General features: G+C 38.9%; 2 protein-coding genes across 10 annotated transcripts in view; one reads left to right on the forward strand and one right to left on the reverse strand.

Moving 5' to 3' along the window:
• The window catches only part of LOC112667441 (cytochrome c oxidase assembly factor 4 homolog, mitochondrial), a 39776-nt gene extending 18001 nt beyond the window's left edge, over positions 1 to 21775 (forward strand). Inside the window, exon 3 of one of the 3 annotated variants that reach the window (XM_049098904.1) lies at positions 20129 to 21757. In XM_049098904.1, the coding sequence (XP_048954861.1) occupies positions 20129 to 20353 (225 nt within the window). In that variant the 3' untranslated portion in view covers positions 20354 to 21757. Of the gene's footprint in view, positions 1 to 20128 lie in introns of all 3 variants that reach the window. The other 2 variants (XM_049098903.1, XM_049098902.1) reach the window with 2 other exon arrangements.
• The window catches only part of MRPL48 (mitochondrial ribosomal protein L48), a 100482-nt gene that overhangs the window by 5675 nt on the left and 72309 nt on the right, over positions 1 to 22498 (reverse strand). For all 7 annotated transcript variants that reach the window (XM_049098901.1, XM_049098898.1, XM_049098897.1 and 4 more), the window contains one exon: positions 8223 to 8392. In XM_049098901.1, coding sequence (XP_048954858.1) covers positions 8223 to 8392 — 170 coding nt within the window. The remainder of the gene's footprint in view (positions 1 to 8222; positions 8393 to 22498) is intronic.

Consider the following 22498-nt stretch of genomic DNA (forward strand, 5'->3'; position numbering starts at 1 on the left):
GATAAGATCACCTGACTAAAGTGGGAGTTGTCCATTCCTGCCACTGAACATGCATTTTAATCTTCCACACTTACTTTAGCAAGAGTTGATTGACTGATTGATTGATTGATTGATTGATTCATTCATTCATTCATTCATTCATTCAGCATTTACTGAAAGCCTATTCTGTCCTAGGCATGCTGGTGGGGAATATGCAGCCTATGCTTTAAAGGAGCTTGCTTAGAGTGTTTTGGAAAGACAGACATCTTCACTACAGTAAGACAAAAAGCAATAATAGGCATGTACTGAATATTACAGGGACAAGAGAGAGAAGAGGGGCTCAAGGAAGGCTTTAGAGGTGAGATAGCATTTTATCAAGATGTTAAGAATAAACATTAGGTGTTTGTCTGCAGGCCATTCCAAAAAGTGAAGCAATTTTCTACAAAAGCAAGGAGGCATGAGAGGCCCTCAAAGAGAACAGAAAAGCTAGACATAGTTTGATAAGGAAATACTGGGAGCCCTGGTCATTTTAAGGTAGAATAGATTTTTGATTAGTTAAGAATAGAGGTAATTTTTCTTTTGTGTCTACACTTTTCTGTATTTTATAAATTTTCTGCAATAAACATTACTTGGATGATCAGACAGGAAAAACAGAAGGGAAGAAATGAAATAACCTAATGCTAAAAGTCAATCTAAAATGACAAAATAGGGGACGCCTGGGTGGCTCAGTGGTTGAGCATCTGCCTTTGACTCAGGGCATGACCCTGGAGTTCTGGGATGGAGTCCCACATCAGGCTCCCTGCAGGGATCCTGATTCTCCCTCTGCCTGGGTCTCTGCCTCTTTGACATGAATTTAAAATAATAATAATAATAATAATAATAATAATAATAAAATGACAATGCTACCTTCAGGGAGTACTCCCTGGGATGGGACACAAGGGAACTTCCTGGGGTGCTAGGGAACTTAGAATCTGGACTTTACTAAATATAAATTATACCTCCATTTTATCATTTTAAAAGATTCATTTATTTATTTTTTTAGAGAGAGAAAGAGACAGAGCAGGCATGCCCAAGCAGTGGAGAGGTGGAGAGAAAGAGTTAGAGAGAGAGTGAGTCTCAGGCCAACTCTCTGCTGAGCTTGGAGCCCGACCATGCAGGGCTCCATCTCATAACCCAGACCACAACCTGAGCCAAAATCAAGAATGGGGCACTTAACTGACTGAGCTACCCAGGCACCCCTACTCCTCCATTTTAAACAATGTAAGTGGACTTCAAGAAAAAGGGGGGGAAAAAAAGGAAAGAGTAGCCTTACAGAGAGTGATGCTGAATGATGCTTTTACTCTCCACAAAGCACAGGGGCTAGAACAGCTTCAGGCTTGGAAGCTGATCCCAGATGAGTAAGATTTCCATCTCCAGGCAGCTGATCAGCAAGGAAGGCAGGCAAATTGAGACCTGTAGGATAGGCTTCTTCCTCTCTCCTAGGTGAGTTGCAGCTGCAGCAGTACACACCATTTATAGAACAAAAAAGCCAGCACACTGCTCCCCTGCCCAATTTCATCTCAAGGTCAGAGCCCTACCCTGCCACTCCCAGAGGAAAAAATGGATCATGATGAAATGAAAATCAGAAGAAAAGAAAATCATTTCATCTCTGAAAAGCTGGGCAGTGATAATGCCTGACAATACGATGGTCTGAAAACCTCAATCAATGCAGAGAAGTGAGTTGCTGAAAGTGAACATTTCTTTATGTTCTGTGCTATTTGGAGCAAAGAGCAGAAAAGAGGCAAAAAGCAGAACATCATTAATTCCACTGTTCTAGGAATCATGTCTATGACTATTGGAACTCAATCCAAGTCAGTGAATATTTATTCAGTACTTACTATGTGTCAGGTACTGGGCAAGGTCTTAGGGTTAGACTGTTAAAGACGATAGAAACAGTTCTTGCCTTATACACCTTTGAGTCTAAGAAGGAAGACCAATATAGTCACATAATTATAAGGACAAGGAATGAGTGCAATGAAAAGGAAGTTATATAATCTTTACTTCTCCTAAATATATAACATAAAGATCTAATTTAATGAGGTTCTCTGAAGAAAGGAACCTCATCCAATATGAAGTATAAGAAAAAAAGTAGGGGTTAGGTAAAGGAGAAAGAGTATTCTAACTTTTAGAGAGCAAGAATATGCACAGGTCCTGAGGTGGAAAGGGATAAAAACCAAACCCATGTTAACTGGAGGGAGAGGAAGAGGGAAAGGGAAATCTGAGTTAAGGCAAGAGAAGCAAACCCAATCCATAGAGCACCTAGCAAGCCATGGGAGGAACTTTAATAATGATCCTAAAGGAATAGGAAGCCATGGAAGGATATTAAGCATGATAGTAACATGCTCATATTTCCATTCTAGAAATGGAAACACTGAAAGCTGTGTGGAGAACAAATTATGAAGAATTAAGAATTTGAAAATAGTGGGTTCAAATCCAGACCTTGCCATTTATTAAATGTATGATCATAGGCAAGCTTCTACTATATTAATAATAATTACTAATAATAATAGCAGCCAATTGTTGCTGGGAACAGTTATAAGCACTTTAATATATTATCTTCCTTAATTTTCACTATAGCCTTTTCAGGCAGGAACTTTTAGTAACTCCAGTTTATAGACAAGGAAACCAAGATACAGAATTTAAATAAACTGCCAATGCCACAAAATAAGAATGCTGCAGAACAAGAGTAAAACCCAGGCAGTCTGGCTACAGAGTCAATGTTTTGACTCATGAATATGTGCAAGGTGCTTATTGAATTAAGCAACATTATACAAAAAGCCAGAGTGGTTGGCTGATAGTAGGTGCTCAACAAATGCTGCTGCCTTCCTGCCTTTACTCAAATGAAGCCGGAACTTTCCACAGCTAGGTTTTAAAAATAGCACCTTTTAAGAAGTCCTTCTGAAAATTTAAAGCATTATTCCAGGAGCTGACCTACTGTAGATATGATAATGTTCTGTAAATGACATTTAATGCCTCTTTGCCACCACAAACACTACCCCTAATTCTTGCTAGCTAAAAAACAAAACAAAACAAAACAAAAAACCCTCATTAATTATTAATAACAAGATTATTTATAGGGCATTTGCAATGTTCCAGTCTCTCTGCTAGGTGCTATCATATAATATATTATTCAATGTTCAGAACTTAAAGGAATAAGAAAATTATCATTCCCATTAAATAGATGAGGAAAACTGAGGTTCAGAATTTACCAAGGTCACGCTGCCACTAGCTGGTAGAACCAGAATTTGAACACAGGCAGTTGTATTGCAGAGCCTGTATTCATAACCATTTGCTACTCAAAGTATGGTCCATAGACAAGTTGCTGGTGAACAAACTGCTTGTTATCAGTACATGACAAGATAAGAAGCATACAACAGTCACTAAACATGTTATTTAATTCAGCAGACATTTTTGTTTCCAATAGTGAGACTTTCTTAAGGAAGCAAAGCACTAATGTACATTTTGGCATAAGCTTCAGATGTCTTTGCAGAGTGGCCACTTTGAGTGGCACGGCTTTAAATTATTATGCTATTCATCCTCCTTGAACTGACATTGCACTTTCACTTACCACCTTCCACATGCTATACACACACACACACACACTCCCTGAAATCAGAGACATTCTCCTTAGTCTCCTCCAGTCAGAATGTCTATCTAGTACAATATCTACCACATAGGAGGAAAAGGCTCGATCAGTAGTTTTTAAATTAATTTTAATTAAAAGCACTATCATTAATTAAACTTTAGGAAATGTATACCAGGTATACCACACAACTGGATTGTGCAGTCATATTCAAGAACCTGTCATTCTTTCAACAATGGCTTAATGTCCCCCACATGGCAGGTCTGTGTTAGATGCTAAAGACATAATAAAGAACACAGTTCCCACTAGTCAGTGTGGGGGGGGAGGGGAGCTGACATATGAATAGATTATTACAGCCCAGAGCACTAAGTGACATGATAGAAATGTGTGTCAAGTGCTGAAAGAGCAACCAACTCTCTGGGGCATCAGAAAAAGATAAAGCACATCTTTAGTCCTAAAACAATTGAAGTACTATCAGCTGTGAGAGCTAAAGTCACAGCTTATTATCCAGTCTCCTAGACAGCATGTTTAGCACAGTTACGCTAAGTTACAAAGGCTTAAAAGTTCAAATTTAACTTAAGGACTTAAAATAAGATCCCTGGAGTCAGCCAGAAATGGGTTAAATCTAGGCCACTTATTGGTTCTTTGGGCTTTCTAAGCCTTGGTTTCCTCATCTGTAATGGAAATATACTACTATCTAATGAGTAAGAAAGTATAACTTTTGCCATATCCACATATTGTGCCATGTTTTACCTTGCCACAATGGTAAACCACACAAATGATTATTAATTAAATATTTTTCTTTAAATCAATTCACTTAAAAAGTTAGTTTAAAAAATAAGCTTTTGGGGGGTACCTGGGTGGCTCAGTGGTTGAGCGTCTGCCTTTGGCTCAGGTTGGGATCCCGGGTCCTGGGATCAAGTGCCGCATCAAGCTCTCCACAGGGAGCCTGCTTCTCCTTCTGCCTATGTCTCTGCCTCTCTCTCTTTGTCTCTCATGAATAAATAAATAAAATCTTATAAATGAATGAATGAATGAATGAATGAATGAATGAATGAATAAACTTTTTGTAGAGCAACTGGGATTCATGTTGCTGATGAGAAAGAAAATGGTATACCCACTTTGGTAGACAGTTTGGTAGGCAGATTCTTATAAATTTAAAAATCAGGGCAGCCCCAATGGTGCAGCGATTTAGCACCGCCTTCAGCCTGGGGTGTGATCCTGGAGACCCGGGATCGAGTCCCTCATCGGGCTCTCTGCATGGAGCCTGCTTCTCCCTCTGCCTGTGTCTCTGTCCCTCTCTCTCTGTCTCTATGAATAAATAAAATCTTTTAATAAAAAAAAAAAAATCAGGGCACCTGGGTGGTTCAGTGGCTGAGCATCTGCCTTTGGCTCAGGTCATGATCCCATGGTCCTAGGATCAGAGTCCTGCATCAGGCTCCCCATAGGCAGTTTGCTTCTCCTTCTGCCTATGTCTCTGCTTCTCTCTCTGTGTCTCTCATGGATAAATAAATAAAATCTTAAAAAATAATCCACTGTACTTACCATTCGACCCAGCAATCACACAGAGAAATGAAAACTTATGTTCTCACAAAAACCTGTATATGTTTATAGTGGCTTTGTTTATAACTGCCAAAAACTGGAAATAACACAAATGTCCTTCAATTCATTGAATAGATAAACAAACATACATCCATTCAATGAAATGATAATCAGCAACAAGAAGGAACAAACTATTTGATACAGGCAAAAACAGAGATGAGTCTCAAATACATTATCCTTAGTGGAAGAAGCCAGACTCAAAAGAAAAAATACTGTATAATTTCACTTATATCACATTCTGGAAAAGGCAAAACTAAAAGGAAAACAGACCAGTAGTTGTGAGGGACTGGGAGTAAGGGGAGGGATTAACTACAAAGGCAGGATGGAACTTCTTGAGATAGTGTAAATGTTCTATATCTTGATTATAATGGTATTTACTGTGTGCATTTGTCAAAACTCATAGAAATTGTCCACTGAAAGGGTGAATTTTACTGAATGTAAATTATATCTCAATAAGTCTGTCTTTATATCACTATTGTAAATGGAAGACTAGTTTCAGCTGCCATCAATAGAGATTTGTTTTAAGAAATAAAAGGGGTGTCTGGATGGTTCAGTCGGTAGAACACAACTCTTCATCTCAGGGTCATGAGTTCAAGCCCCACATTGGGCCTAGAAATCACTTAAAAGAAAAAAAAAGTACAACGGAAAGAAAACAAAATAATGTAAAATTCTAGCTAGATATTATGCTAGCCAAAGACTCGGAGTCTGAGGTCTCTTCCCTGCTATGAAAATTAGGAAGTGCTGGAGTAGCATTCAGGACATACTAGAATCACACAAAGAATTTCTCCTTGACATAATTAGGTTGAATGAGAGTTAAAAAGGGAAGAAATTTCTCACCATGTGATTTAATGTTATTTAAAGCAAACTACAGGGCATCCCACACTTTCTGAAACACTGAGATAAGATATATAAAGTGCCTGGCCTGGAGTAGGCAGCCAGTAAATGTTAGTTCTCCTTCCCTACAGTTTTCCAGCAAATCCAAAGATTAAATGAAAAGCAGAGCAGATAAAGAAACCCTTAAAAAAATGGGGAGATATACCTTGTTAATAGATCAGGGAATCAAATTGATGTCAATTCTATTTAAATTGACTCACAGATTCAACATAATCCCAATAAAATTCCATCAGATTCCTTTATGTAGAAATCAACTAATTCTAAAATTTATATAGAAAACCAAATGAGGGGATCCCTGGGTGGCTCAGCGGTTTGGCACCTGTCTTTGGCCCAGGGCACGATCCTGGAGTCCGGGGATTGGGTCCCGCGTCAGGCTCCTACCATGGAGCCTGCTTCTCCCTCTGCCTGTGTCTCTGCCTCTCTCTCTCTCTATGTCTATCATGAATAAATAGATTAAAAACCTTAAAAAAAAAAAAAAAAAAAAAAAAGAAAAGAAAAGAAAACCAAATGAGGGCAGCCCGGGCGGCTCAGCAGTTTAGCACCGCCTTCAGCCCGGGGCCTGATCCTGGAGACCTGGGATCAAGTCCCACATCAGGCTCCCAGAATGGAGCCTGCTTCTCCCTCTGCCTCTCTCTCTCTCTCTGTGTCTCTCATGAATAAATAAAATCTTAAAAAAAAGAAAATTTAAATAAATAAATAAGTAAATAAAATCTTTTAAAAAAATGAATAAAAAAAGAACAAAGTTGTAGTTTCAGTAATCAAGGTACAGTAATCAAGACAGTGTGGTACTGGTATAAGCATAGATACATAAGTCACAATAATAACAGAATAGAGTTAAGAAATAGACCCACACATACATGGTTAATTGATTTTCAAAAAGTGCTAAGATAAGTTGATAAAGATAGAAAATCTTTTTAACAAATGGTGCTGGAATAACTGGATATTTATATGAAAAAAAAGAATTTTGACCCGTATCTCATACCATTCCCCCCCCCAAAAAAACCCCTAAAAATAGATAATGGACCTAAATGTGAAACTTAAAACTATAGAACTTCTAGAAGAAAACACAGGAGAATATTTTTCTTAGATATGACAACGCATGAATGATAAAAGAAAAAATTAATAAACTGAACATCAACTTAAAAAAAGTCTGCCCTCCAAAGGACTCAGCTAAGAAGATGACAAGATAAGTCATAGGCAGGGAGAAAATATTTGCAAAACACACACTGAAAAAAAAACTGGTATCCAAAAATAGATACAGAATTTTCATAATTCAATAATAAGAAAACAAACAACCCAATTTTAAAAATGGACAAAAGATTTGGACATGTCATCAAAGCAGATATACAGAAGGCAAACAAGCATATGAAAAGATGTTCAAAATCATTATTTACTAGAGAAATGAAAATTAAAAACTCCGAGATACCACTATATATTTATTAGAATAGCATTAGGAAAAAATTGACAGTACCAAGTGCTGACCAGGAAAAGGAATTACTGTAATCATCATACGTTGTTGGTGGGAAAACAAAATGGTGCAGCCACTTTGGAAAACAGATATCAGTTTTTTATAAAGTTAAATATACAGTCATCATATAACCCCCAAATCCCAGGCTTAGGTAGCTATCCAGAAGAAAAGATATCTGCCCCACAAAAACATACATAAAAATGCTTATGGAGCTTTAGTCAAAATCACCAATAAAAAGAAGCAATACATATGTACATCAACTGGTGAATGGATAAGCCAATTAAGGTCCACCATATAATAGAACACTACTCAGCAATAAAATATAAGGAAGAATCTTAAACACATTATGCTGAGTGAAAGAGGCCAGAGACAAAAGCCTACATATTGTATGATTCCATTTACATGAAATTCTGGAGACTTGAAACAATGGGACAGAATATTAATTGTTGGTTGCCAGGGATATGACTACACCTGGGCACTAGGGGCATTTTGGGGTTAATGGAATTGTTTTATATTCTGATTGTGGTAAACTATATGCCTAAAAAGGGTGAATTTTACTAAATGTAAATTATGTCTCAAAACCTCATTTAACAATAACAATAAAGCAGAGCATGCTACTCAAACCAAGAACATCCCATGCAAAGGCATCCTTCATACCTTTCCTCAACTTTAATGGATAGATGGTTGCAGAGGTGGTGAACATATTGGGCATAACGTTCTGCTAGGGCCATGTCGTATGCAGTCAGGTGAATGTTTAAAACTCCATATTCATAATCTGTCCCCAAATTAATGGGTCTCACTTCTACTTTTCCCTTCTTCTTCTTGGGCTGAACAGAAAACAAAAGGAAAAAGAAAATAAATCAAAGTATTATACAAAAAATTCTAATCATCTCATCTTGATATCAAAGAAATCAATCTTTCAAATAAGTTTGTTTACCATTTTTCTCTCTTAGATTACCTTACCTTCAAACTGAAGTTCCCCAAGGAAGAAATGGTTGGCTTCCCTTGCCAGTCTGGGCTGTGATACCAGCCAATGAAAGGAGAGGGACTATTGCTGGCATTACTTTAATATGAATACAAGTGACTATCTTCTACAATTAACTTATTATGAGACTCACTACCTCCCATCTCTGGTCCTCAGCTCCCCAATTTTCAAATTATTGGGGTTATACTAGATAACAGATTCTTAATCTAGAACCCATTGAGGAATTTCAAGTGGTCTATCAACCTCAAAATTTATACATAAAGTTTTATAAGTGTATATTTTTCTTTCTTTTTTTTTTTAGTGTATATTTTTCTTAAAGAATTGTTAGCTTTCATCAGAATCTTAAATGAATTGCAAGGAAACTCAGCATTAGATCTCTTCCAGCTCTCCTAGCTTTGAAATTCTGCAATCATTTAGTCTTCCTTTTAAGAATTGAGAGGTAGATGGGGCGCTTGGGTGGCAAAGTCAGTTAAGCATCCAACTCTCGATTTTGGCTCAGGTCCTGATCTCAGGATCATTAGATCAAGCCCTGCATTGGACTCCATGCTCAGCACACTCTGCTTGGGTTTCTTTCCCTTCTCCCTCTGCCTCTCCTCCCAACCCACTCCCTGAACACATGTTCACATGCACATGTACTTGCACTCTCTCTCTCTCTTTCTCTCAAATAAAGAAATCTTAAAAAAAAAAAAAAGAAAGAAAGAAAGAATTGAGAGATAGACAAATTATCTGTACTTTACCCTTTTGTATTACTTCACTATGTATCAATCTGTGCAGGCTGCAGTAAAAAGTTAAAATGAGGCCTGGGAAAGTAGATATTTAACCCAACACAGATCAGGATCAAGAAAGTTTCTCAACTGGAAATAATCTAACCTAAATCCCATCTAGAGGAGGGACCTGTTAAATATATCATGGAACATCCATACAATAGTACATTATGCAGCTGTAAGAAGGAATAAGGCATTTCTTTATGTACTACTATATGGAAAGGTCTTTAAAATAAGTGATAAAAGCAAACTGTAGAATAACATGTTCAAAATACTGCCATACATATAAAAAAAAGTCTGTGTGTATAATTATAGACATATTTATTTGCTTGCATATTCAAAAACTATGTCTGGAAGGATGCACAAAAATACTAATATCACTGGCTGCTTATGAGAGAACTGGATAGCTCAGGCATATAAGTGGGAAGGAGACTTTTTAACTATTTCCCCTCTGTATTTAAACAATTTTTAATAATGTAAATCTTTTGTCAGTTCATAACTAGAATCATAAAATTACTTTCTTGAATTTTATCTTTATTTTTTATTTACTTTGTAAAGATTTTATTTATGTATTTATTTGAGAGAGAGTGGGCCTGGGGGGAGAAGCAGAAGGAGAAGGAGAGGCAGGCTCTCCACTGAGCAGGGCACGATCCCAGGACCCTGGGATCATGACCTAAGCTGAAAGTAGATGCTTAACCGACTAAGTTACCCAGGTGTCTCTATTTTTTTAAGATTTACTTATTCATTTGAGAGAGAGAGAGTGATGTGAGTGGGGGGAGGGGCAGAGGAGAGAATCTTCAAGAGGACTCCCCAGTGAGCACAGAGCCTGACGTGGGGTTGATTCCACAACCCATGAGATCATGACCTGAGGTAAAACCAAGAGTCAGATGCTTAAATGACTGAGCCATCCAGGCGCCCCTCTACTATTTTTTTTAAGATTTTATTTTTAAATATCTCTACAGCCAACATGGGGCTCAAACTTACAACCCCGAGCTCAAAGATCACAAACTCTACTAACTGAACCAGCCAGGTGCCCCAAAAATCTACTATGGTTTTAAAAAATTTTTTAGTAAAAATTTTATTGGAATACAGTATTCGTACTGAAAAAAATGCATAAATAGCACAGCTCAATGAATTTTCAAAACGTGAAAATACTTCACAAAGTGAAAATACATGTATAATCAGTATCCTGATAACAAATAGACCACTACCAGCACCCCAAAAGCTCCTGCCTCCCGACCACTATTCTTTTCTTTCTTTCTTTTTTTTTTTTTAACTCAATCATGAGAGACAGAGAGAGAGAAAGAGAGACAGAGAGAGAGGCAGAGACACAGGCAGAGGGAGAAGCAGGCTCCACACAGGGAGCCTGATGTGGGACTCGATACCCGGTCTCCAGGATCATGCTCTGGGCTGAAGGCCACACTAAACCACTGAGCCACCCAGGCTGCCCACTATTCTTATTTCTAAAACCATTTGCCTGTTTTTAAAATTCATGAAAATGGAATGATACGCTATGTTCTCTTTTATATCTGGCTTCTTTCGTTCATTATATTTGTAAGATTCATCATGTAGTAGCTGAAACAACAGTTCTTTCCTTCTCATTGCTCTAGTAGTCTATTATATGAATATGCAACAATATATTTTTTAAAGATTTTATTTATTTATTTATTCATGAGAGACACAGAGAGAGAGAGAGAGAGAGAGAGAGAGAGAGAGAGAGAGGCAGAGACACAGGCAGAGGGAGAAGCAGACTCCATGCAGGGAGCTCTATATGGGACTCCAGGATCATGCCCTGGGCCGAAGGCAGGCGCTAAACCGCTGAGCCACCCAGGCATCCCTATTTATCTTTTTTTAAATCTTTTTTTACAGTTGATGGAAATCTGGGTTGTTTCCAGTGTGGGACCATAATGAATAATAGTACTACTTATGTTCTTGTATGTATCTTTCAGTGAACACATGTATGCATTTCTGTTGGGGATATACCTAAAGCCTGAACTACTACTGACTTAGAGAGTATGCATATTCGTCTTTAATAAATACTCTAAAACAGTTTTACAAAGATATTTCCAATTTAGTCTCCCATCAGAATTAATGAGAGTTCTAATTGTTCTATATCCTTGCCAACACAAAACTTAGAGTCAGGTTTTCTGGTTTGTTTTAGCCATTCTGGCTGGTATGTGATAATGAATTTGGGTTTTAACTTGTGGTTCCTTTACGTCTATTGAGCCTAAGCACCTTTCCATTTGGATACTCTCTTTTGTAACCTGCCTATTCAAGTATTTTGCTCATTTTTTAGATTGGGTTGTCTGCCTTTCTCTTATTGATTTGTAGACATTCTTTCTATACTCTAGATTTGATCCTTTGTTAAATAAACGTGCTGCAAATATCTTCTCCCTCCCCGTAGCTTCCCTCTTCACTTTTTCATGGTGCATCCTGAGGAGCAGAAGCTCTTTTTTTTTAATGTAATTCAATTTACTCATTCATTTACAGTTACAGTGATTTCTGTGTCCCACTTAAGAAATCTCTATCTTAAGATCATGAAGATACTCTCATATGTTATTTTCTAGTAGTGTGATTATTTTAAGCATTTACATTTAGATCTACAATCTATTTTTATTTATTTATTTTTTTAAAAGATTTTATTTATTTATTCATGAGAGAGAGACACGCACACACACACAGACACAGGCAGAGGGAGAAACAGGCTCTGTTTCTTGATCCCAGGTCTCCAGGATTACGCCCTGGGCTGAAGACTGTGCTAAACCGCTGAGCCACCCGGGCTGCCCTACAATCTATTTTTAAGTGGTGTTTGTGTATGGTGTGAAATAGGAGTTAAGAATAATTTTTTTCACATGATCATCCAGTCCAGTTGACTTAGTACCATTAGTACCATTGCATGGTAGTGTCACCTTTGCCATATAAGTACCCAAAGATATGAGGATCAGTTTCTGTACTCTTTATTCTGTTCCTTCGGGCTGTTTGCCTATCCTTGAGCCAATACCACATGTCCTACGTACTGGAGATTTATAATAAGTCTTGCTATATGGTAGAAATAGTTCTTTTAAGAAAAAGGGCAGGGACGCCTGGGTGTATCAGCGGCTGGGCATCTGCCTTCGGCTCAGGGTGTGATCCCAGTCCGGGAATCGGGTCCCCCCACATCGGGTTCCCTGTGGGGGGCCTGCTTCTCCCTCTGCCTGTGTCTCTGCTGCCTGTGTCTCTGCTTCTCTCTCTCTGTCTCTCATGAATAAACATGCCTCTCATGAATAAATAAATAAAATCTTAAAAAAAAAAGAAAAAGGGCAAAAAACCTATCTCTATTTACATGTCCTAAATCACCCTTATCTAACAGCCAACAGCCTAAGTGGCTGCCACAGCAGAACTGTTCCTGGCAGAGCACCTAAAATGGTTCTCTCCCATCACTGCTCTTTAGGTCAGTCTAAGATAGCAGAGGCCCAATTTAGGGGAGGAGGAGGAGGGCCAAGAAACGGTCCTTTCATAAAACCGGTAATACCTATGACAGACCTGATCTCACAGGGATGTTCTGAGAACTGAACAAAACACTATGTAAAGTGGTTATTACAATCCATGTCACATAATTATATATATTATTATTTATTGCTATTTTCATTCTTATGTTCATAATTTTATGTTCATAATTATATATATTATATATTAACTTTTATTTATTTATTTATTTATTTTTAAAGATTTTATTTATTTATTTATGATAGAGAAAGTGAGAGAGAGGCAGAGACACAGGCAGAGGGAGAAGCAGGCTCCATGCCTGGAGCCCGACGCGGGACTCGATCCCGGGACTCCAGGGTCGCGCTGTGGGCCAAAGGCAGGCGCCAAACCGCTGAGCCACCCAGGGATCCCCTATATTAACTTTTATTACTATTTTCCATCTTATGCTCCTGTCTAACACAAGGCCTGGCAAAGAGAAAACATTCAATGAATCACAATTTTAGAATTTTAGAACTGGACAGCATTTAGAGATTATTTTGTCCCAGTTCTTCATCTTTGCAGGGGAAGAATAAGAAGCCCAGAGAGATTAAACATCTTCCCCAGAGCAACACAGCCAGACAAGACAGATCCTAGGAACTAAAACCTAGACTTTCTAACCCCCAAAGCAGGGATTTTTCCATTGCAGCCTGCGCACTGTTAAACTTTTTATAGCCTTTATAGTTTCTGGATTTCTTATCTTTATGATGAAGATCTTTCTCACTCCTTTATTATGTATATAGTCTCTTATGGTTTCTCATTGCTAAAATTCTTTTTTTTTTTTTTTTAATTTCTATTTATTTATGATAGTTACACAGAGAGAGAGAGGCAGAGACGCAGGCAGAGTGAGAAGCAGGCTCCATGCACCGGGAGCCCGACGTGGGATTCGATCCCGGATCTCCAGGATCGCGCCCTGGGCCAAAGGCAGGCGCTAAACCGCTGCGCCACCCAGGGAACCCTCATTGCTAAAATTCTTAACAGTGGTGGCCACTGCAGGGTCTTAGACTTTGCTGAGTGAGAAGCCAACCTTTGGAGACCAACCATCAAAGATCAGGGACCTGGCTCTCTTTTTCAGAGCCTACCACACTCGTGGCCAAGTGCAGCAATCCCGACTTCTCATCAAGACATTCAGCACTGCAGTCAGAGAATGCTAAGGTTGGAATGCTGGAATGCGACGGGGAACCGCTAAAATTTTCCAGCAGAGAGGGGAGGAGCTTCTCTAAAGCCTTTAGGAGGCTTTTATAACTAGGGAAAATGCCAGGGCTCTTCAAAGGTGTTGCTTTAGGGGAACAAAACAAAACAAAAAAGGCTGATTCCAGTATCCCTCTTGGCATCTCACTTGCTTTTCTGTGTTGGCCTAGATATGCTTGGACCTATCCACATTATCAAGAGCCCATTTTAACATTATATTTCAGTTCTGAGCCAGGGCATATCATAGCCAGCAAGAGCTTGCCTGCATATAGTATCAGTCACCAGTTCCTATAATTTTACCTGTACAATCTTCTCTTATGCATCCCCTCTTTTCTATCCCTACTGCCTGAGTTTGTGCCCTTCTAACCATCCAGGGGACTTATTAAAGATATCTGTGCAAAGCATGTACATGACTAAAGCTGTGTTCATGGAAAGCCACCCTGACTGCACATGGAGAGAGTCAGGTAGGAAAGCTAGGAGAAATGTGGCAGGGATGATGGACTACTGTCTACCATCAAACCCTGGCACTCCTATGACTGACCTGGATTCAGTGTATGATGGCCCAGGGTAGCCATTCTTAGATCCCTGTAGAATTACTACTATGATGGGACGCCTGGGTGGCTCAGGAGTTGGGTGCCTGCCTTTGGCTCAGAGCGTGATCCCAGAGTCCCGGATCGAGTCCCACATCAGGCTCCCTTCATGGAGCCTGCCTCTCCCTCTCTCTCTCTCTCTCTCTGTGTGTGTGTGTCTCTCATGAATAAATAAATAAAATTAAAAGAAAAAAAGAATTGCATTATGACCCCCCAAATAAGCCATGAAATAAATTACTAAACCATTTTTGTAAAGAAACATCCATATTATAATCCCTATTTTACAGAGAGAAAACTGAGGCCCTCTGAAAGCACAATACTTGCCCAGGGTTACTGGGAAATTTTGCTGGGAAAAAAGCAGAAAAAGGAGTCACATTAGAATGACAGGCTACTATATCTGCAAGGGGTCCCAGAGATAATATAGTCTCTCCTTCTTTCCCTCCTAATTTTACCCACTGGGAAAGTTGAGACCTAGAAGGGGGAAATGACTTATTTATGGTCACAATAATAAGGAAATGGGAAATGTAACCACTTTATGTGTAGCCATGGCTGGAAACTGGGTCTGCAGCCCCAAGCCCAGGTGCTCTCTCTCCTCTAGATTCTGCGGAAGTGCTTGTGTCTGCCTATCACTATAGGTGGTATCCTCCAGGGTGGGAAAATTGGGGAGGAACAGTATTATCCTAATCCTCAAGTGAAAAAGCAGATATGCCTGCAGCATATTCCGCTTCCAGAAATTCTGGTGATGAAAATTTTAAAATTCAGATTTGGTGATGGTACTCTGATCAGTCCATAATGAACTTATTATAAAGCACACAGAAATCAAGTGACTATGTTTATAATTCAATGTGGCACACTGTCAAGAGACATCACCAGACAGAAGGCCTGACCCTGACTGGGATGACCAAGAGGCACAGCCTGGTACTGCACAAAAAGCACTGTACTTAGATGGAAGCCAAAGAAAAGCTGGACTTAAAGCCTGTCTGCTTAGTCACTAAATGACATTGAAAGACCTCTCTATGTGTCAGTTTCTTTGCCTGTAACACCTAAGGTTCTTGTGAAGCTTGAAATAGTGAATTTCTATGAAGTGGAAGTAGCATAGACATCAGATAGATTCTGACCATTCTTGGTTCAAATGTTGGTTCTGGAAATTACTAGCCATTTAGGCACGTCATTTAATCTCTCGGAGTCTTAGGGTCCTCGAACGGGGTCTTTAATAACTAGGATATCTGAGGATTAAATAAAATATACTATTTATATTACTATAAAATGGAATAATGCTTTTATTTTTTAATTTCTTTTTTATTAAGTTTTTTATTTCAATTCCAGTATAGTTAACATACAGCATTTTATTAGTTTCAGGTGTACAATATAGTGGTTCAACAATTCTGTACATTACTCAGTGCTTACTGTGATAAGTGTACTATAATACCAAAAAATGGAAAGGTGCTTTTAAAGCCTGGCACACAGTAGTTATGGCATCTGGTATATAGCAGTCACTCAATAAATGGTGTGTCTTTATTTTTTTTTAAAGATTTTTATTTATTTATTTGAAGAGTGAGAGAGCAACAGAGAGGGCGATAGAGAGCACAAACATGGGGGAGGGGAAGAGGGAGAAGGAGAAGAAGCTGAGCAGAGAGCTGGACTCAGGGCTCAGGACTTGATCCCAGGACCCCAGGATCATGACCCAAGCTGAAGGCAGATGCTTAACCAACTGAGCCACCCAAGTGCCACAATAAATGGTATCTTTTAAAAAGGTTGAGTTAAAAAAAAAAGGTTTAGTAATATACACAAATAGGACATTAGTAGTACTATAAATTGGAGGTAATCATGCTCCTGGTATCTTAGTGGCATTCATGAAATACTTATTAAGCACCTGCTGTGTGCAAAGTGCTGATGAAAGATACCAAAGAAATAGTTCTAGCCCTCAAGGAATTACAGTTCAGTGACAGGAAAAGAGATCAAATCTCAATTTAATCATAAAGAGCAGCTCACTTCCAAAGGCAAATTCAACACAAGGTACCCTGTGTTGACACTCCCCAAGGCAATCTCAAGAGCAACCACCTCAAGTGGATATAGTTGAAAGGGCAGTGTAAGCAGAGATACTTAAGGGTATATAGTAGTTACTTAATAAATGGTATCTTTTAAAAAGGGTTGATCTAAACCTGCCTACTTTTCAGGTTTCATGGTCCCTCAACCCTTAGTACCCACTTTAAACTCTAGGATTAAAAAAACTACTAGAAGTTCCCCAATTGCATCTCCAGGGTCAATGTCTCTCTACCTCTACCCAGAAGGTTTCCTTCCTTGCAGAGCCTTTGACTGTTCACCCCACATGCTTAATATAAGCAACTTCTATTTATTTTTAAGATTCAACTCATGCTTCTCCAGGAAGCTCTCCCTGATTCCTCAGGCTGAGTTAGGTACCACTCATGTGTTCCCATAGCAGACCCTCCCCCAGATACACCACTATCAATCACATGTATGCATTTATTCAACAAACACTGACTGCTAGTGATGAGCAAGATTAGGATTAGGGATATAAGAGAAAAATAAGACAGCCATTGTCTCTGCTCACTAATGTTTACAATCTATCAAGAAAGGCCTATACAGAACAAGTAATTATAAGGTTATGCATGTTTTGAGGAAGGAAAATAGAATGCTATGTAATTATGAAAAAACAAACTAATGCTATCATCATCATCATCATCACCACCTATGGGCTCTATGTTTCAGGCACTGTGCTAAGTTCTTAAAATTTTCTTATTTAATTTACTTCTCACAGTAACAGTGGGAAATATAATTCCTATATTAAGACAAGGAAATTGTGGCTTGGAAAAGTTAAGGAAGGTACCCAAGGTCGCACAACCAGAAATCATCAGAGCTGAATCTTTAATTCAGATCCTCCTAATTCAAAAACATTTCTCTTAACCTCCATCTTTCCTTTCCAGGAAAGTGGGCAGAGCCTGCCAGTTACCTCATTATCTATTCCCCCTTTTTCCTTTAATAATATAACTGCTGAAACACAACTATGGATGGAAAACTTTATTCATGAAAGAATCATTCAAGAAATCAAAGTAAAAAAAAAAAAAAAACCTGCTGCAGTTTAACTGGGTATATGACCATTTATAATTAAAATCACATTTCCCAAGCAATCTTGCCAGTAAGTATGGATATGTGACTAAATTCTGGCCGGTGAGATAAGAGCTTATGCATAGTATTTTCCCTTTCTCCATCTTGCTTGATGAAATGTGGACATGATGGCTGCAAAGGAAGCAGCCATCTCAAAACTAAGAGATAGAAGCAGTATAAGTGTGCCAAAGCCAAAAGCTGGAATATCTACTTATACTTTTATGTGAAAGAAAAATAAGATTCTTTTATGCCCCTTAACTAAGAGGGCCTCTTTATTATTTCAGACAAACTACCATTTCAATTCCTATAAGAAGGTACTATGTTTCATTCATTTCTCTATTTCTCAACATTAAATGTTGAGTTGAACTGAACTCCAGTTCTGGTTCCATCATTCACTAGACACATGTCATAGAGAAATCCTTTATGGGCCTTAATTAGTTTCCTTTTCTACCCTGTCTATCTTACAGGATAGTTGGTGAATCAAATGGCATTGTTTGTAAATTTGCTGGTTGCAAAGAGCCTAACAAAATCATGTTTCCCTTTGTGAAACACCATAAAATATTCATCAGTATACCTTCATCATATACAACAAAAATGACTTTACTAGCACAAAACATGATTATGTTATATAAATGGAGTTCTCTACATCTCAAAAAATATGAAAACACATCTGAACCTCTCTGTTAATATTTGTTTTCATCAACTAAAACTGATGGGAGAAAAACCTGAAATTTAGCAAAGTCTATCCATTAACTTACTATCTTTCTAAAATGTGAAAGATTGACATTAATAAGAGGTCCAGCTCTAGGATCACCAGTGCTCCAAGGGCACATGGCTTGAGAGGCACAGAGATAATGGATGTGAAAGCACTGTGAAAATGGAAAGGGATCACTACTATTATTCATCAAACACGACTCCCTCTGAAACTCTGCCACGGTTATAACTCAGCAGAAAGGGCAAGACAGAATGAGACTGGTGAGCTGGAGACGAGGGCACTCTAATGGCACAGGCTGAGTAATCATCACAGGAATCACTCTCTGTATCCAGAAAAGTTCTGGGGAACTCTTTTATGTTTTTTACAGTCCCAGTGTTTCTCAGTGTACCCCACACAGCTGGATACTCCAAAAGTCAGTTCACTTTACATACTCAGTGTATGAATGCGAGTGGCATTTAGTAAATGTTTGGGTTTTGTTTGTTTGTTTTAGTAGTAAATGTTTGTTGAGGTGACCTCCATAACACCTTCACTGACCCTTTCAGGGAAAATTGCTTCCTTAACCTTGTTCTCTTGTTATTTAGTTCATTCCCCCAAATAAAACACGTACACGTGTAGTTAGTTACATTTTTGAGCACTATCTTCCTAGCCTGCTCTATGCTTTTGGTAGGAAGACTGTGTCCCATTTACCTGAGCATCATTTGTGCTCACACAGTGCCTGGCACATAGTAGATGCTCAATGATGGTTTTTCTTTTCAATGAGTTACAGGGGTAGACTTGAGGGAAAATGTGGATGCTAATTTAAACCAACTCTTCCATAAATCAGTCCTATAATCCATGTCAAGCCCTACAGTTACTGCACCAGCAAAAATTAATCTTTCTGTTCCCAGGAAGCTAGGACTGTCACCATAAAGTGATTCTGATCTGCTGATTTTTCTGGGAATGATGCCACAGTCTCCTCACAGACTTGTGGCTGTGGGAGCTAATCTATCTATGGGTGTTACAACAAACTAAAAAGGTGTCATAAATGACAGACACCTCCTCTATGTCAACAGTGTAAAGAGTTTCCAAGAGAAAAGACATCTCACCTCCTAGGGGGCCATTCTATAAAAAGGAAGTAAATTGCTTACATTACAAGATACCCATTACTCTCTTGCCCCAGGGCCTAGAAAATAGAACACAAAACAATTATAAACTGACAACAATTTATGTTGCCTCCATTTCATCATCCCACATCTTCCTCTTAGCAATTCTCTGGTTCTTGGATTGTTATTACCCCAAGACTGAAGGCAGGACAACAGCTGAGGTCAAGTAAGCGGTCTTAGGAGAAATAACCTAGCACTCTACAAATACAAAGGACTACACATTTATTTCTATGAGATAAAAATCACTCCAAACAATCTGAAGCCTTTTAAATTCAACAAGGTGATTTAGGACCCTTGAGGAAATAATGAGATCTACACATTGAGACACAGTGCTAGGTGGAGATAAGCTCTGAAATGTGATCCCTTGATGCCAGTCAAGCTGGGTTATACAACATGTAAGATTACACTAGCAGAAATACCATAATGCCTGGGCACTTTGTGCCTGAGAATGAACTCTTGTCTTAAGGATGTGGGGCTAAAGGGAGGAGAGGACTCAGTATGGGACCCCGAGTTAAAAAAGAGAATTTGATTGCTTATTGTTTTTTCTAGGATCTATGCTTAGGGAGAGAAAGGGGACCACAGGATGCCTTCTTTTCTAGTCCAGTTCCCCATTGCAACAGAAGAGACAGGAACCTGGGACAGAGCCTCTGCAAGCTGGCAGATGAGAGGTTTTGCGAACTGTCCCATGCAGGAAGCAAGGAGCCTGCAGCAGCTTTCACTACTATCTGGGTAGCTACCCAGGGACAACGAACGACATCAGAGAAAAGCCTATAACCTTAACCAAAGAGAGCATCACTCCCCTCAAGCAACCAAGGTCATCTGGAACCAGCTGTTTACAAATAGTGAGTTGTGTTTGCCAGCTCTGATTTACAAAACCTCGGAGCAGTTCCAATAACCACATATCAGTTCAGCTCAATCAATATTTACTGTCCTCTACTTGATGTCAGGCTCCCTGCTGCAAACTGAAGACACAGACACATGGCCTCTACTCTAAGAAAGCTCACCATCTAGAAGGGGAAATGGTCATCAAATGGACAATTAAAACAGAGCAGTAAGTCATAGTACAGAGGAAGCTCAAGGAACTCTAGCAGCTCATGGTAGGACAAGTAATCCATGGCTGGGAATCCAGGAAGGTATCTCAGAAGGAGATCTTCATTTTTTCCCTCCTCACCCTACTTCCTCACTAGAATTTTTTTTTTAAAGATTTTATTTATTTATTTATGGTAGACACAGAGAGAGAGAGAGAGAGAGAGAGAGAGAGAGAGGCAGAGACACAGAGGGAGGAGCAGGCTCCATGCAGGGAGCCTGACGTGGAACTCGATCCTGGGTCTCCAGGATCAGGCCCTGGGCTGAAGGCAGCTCTAAACTGCTGAGCCACCCGGGCTGCCCTCCTCACTAGAATTTAAAGATTGAGGATATATTAGCCAAGTAAAAAGAGGGAGAAGATACTCCAAGTAAACAGAACAGCCTTGAAACATATGTATTTCATAGAGAGACTTGTGAGAGGCTCTAAAACAGTATGATGATTTGGATAAAAAAGCAAGAGGCTCAATGCAGTTAAAACATGGTATCCCTGAGATGAGAGAAGAAACTAGGGAGAAAGATAGGGACAGATGTTATTATTATGGCATTAAACTTCCTTTTATACCAACCTAGGGAGCAAGTGAGAGCATGGCATACACAGAAAATTATCTTTTAAGACATAGGGGCCAAGAAATTAAGAAAAAAATAACAAAGAACACACATCTTAACAAAATGAATTTTATCTCCTACTAATTTATATAGAACTTTTAGAAGAGGGATATTCCAAAATAAAACAACTCCAACAACTACTCTAAGGTGTCACAACTCAGAAAAGGTGTGGATTACTCCTTCTTTTGAATTTTAATAGCACTTTGTATCTTCCTTTTAGTACCTGTTACTTTCTGCTGAGGAGCACAATTATCTGTGTTTTACCTCTAATGGTTTGCCAGCTCTCTGAGCACTGACTGGTTCTTGTTCATTCATCTTCTAAAATTGTATTACAATCCAGTCTGAATAGACAGGGCACCCTCAACAATGACTACCACATAATAGATGTTCAATAAATGTTTCAGAGCATCACAGAGTTACATGATACCAGAGCTTTTTTTTTTTTTTTTTTTTTTTTTTTAGATTTTATTTATTTATTCTTGAGAGACACAGAGGGAGAGAGGCAGAGACACAGGCAGAGGGAGAAGCAGGCTCCATGCAGGGAACCCAGTGTAAGACTGGATCCTGGAACTCTGGGATCATTCTCCGATCCAAAGGCCAGACGTTCAACCACTGAGCAACTCAGGCATCCCGAGCCAAAAGACTCTTAAAGATATTCTAATCCAGTTTCTCAGCCTTTATAAAAGACTCTGATAAAAGCAATGGACTCTCTTTTCAGAAAAAATCGCACATAGAAAACATTTTACATATAATTTCAGAGCCTACAATGCTCAAAGGAGCAAGGTTAATTATCCAAAGTCATGAAGGATTATGCTGAGTGAAATACGTCAATCGGAGAAGGACAAACATTATATGGTCTCATTCATTTGGGGAATATAAAAAATAGTGAAAGGGAATAAAGGGGAAAGGAGAAAAAATGAGTGGGAAATATCAGAAAGGGAGACAGAACATGAGAGACTCCTAACTCTGGGAAACGAACTAGTGATGGTAGAAAGGGAGGTGGGCGGGGGGTGGGGGTGACTGGGTGACAGGCACTGAGGGGGACACTTGATGGGATGAGCACTGGGTGTTATTCTATATGTTGGCAAATTGAACACCAATAACATAAATTTATGAAAAAACAACAACAAAGTCATGAAGGTGTAATTAGTGGCATAACTAAGCCTCCAAGTTTCCTGGTTCCCAATTTTCAGTCCTCTTCCTACTACAAACTACAAATGAATAATT

The sequence above is a fragment of the Canis lupus genome, chromosome 21 (genome assembly GCF_003254725.2).
Source record: "Canis lupus dingo isolate Sandy chromosome 21, ASM325472v2, whole genome shotgun sequence".
NCBI lineage: Eukaryota > Metazoa > Chordata > Mammalia > Carnivora > Canidae > Canis > Canis lupus.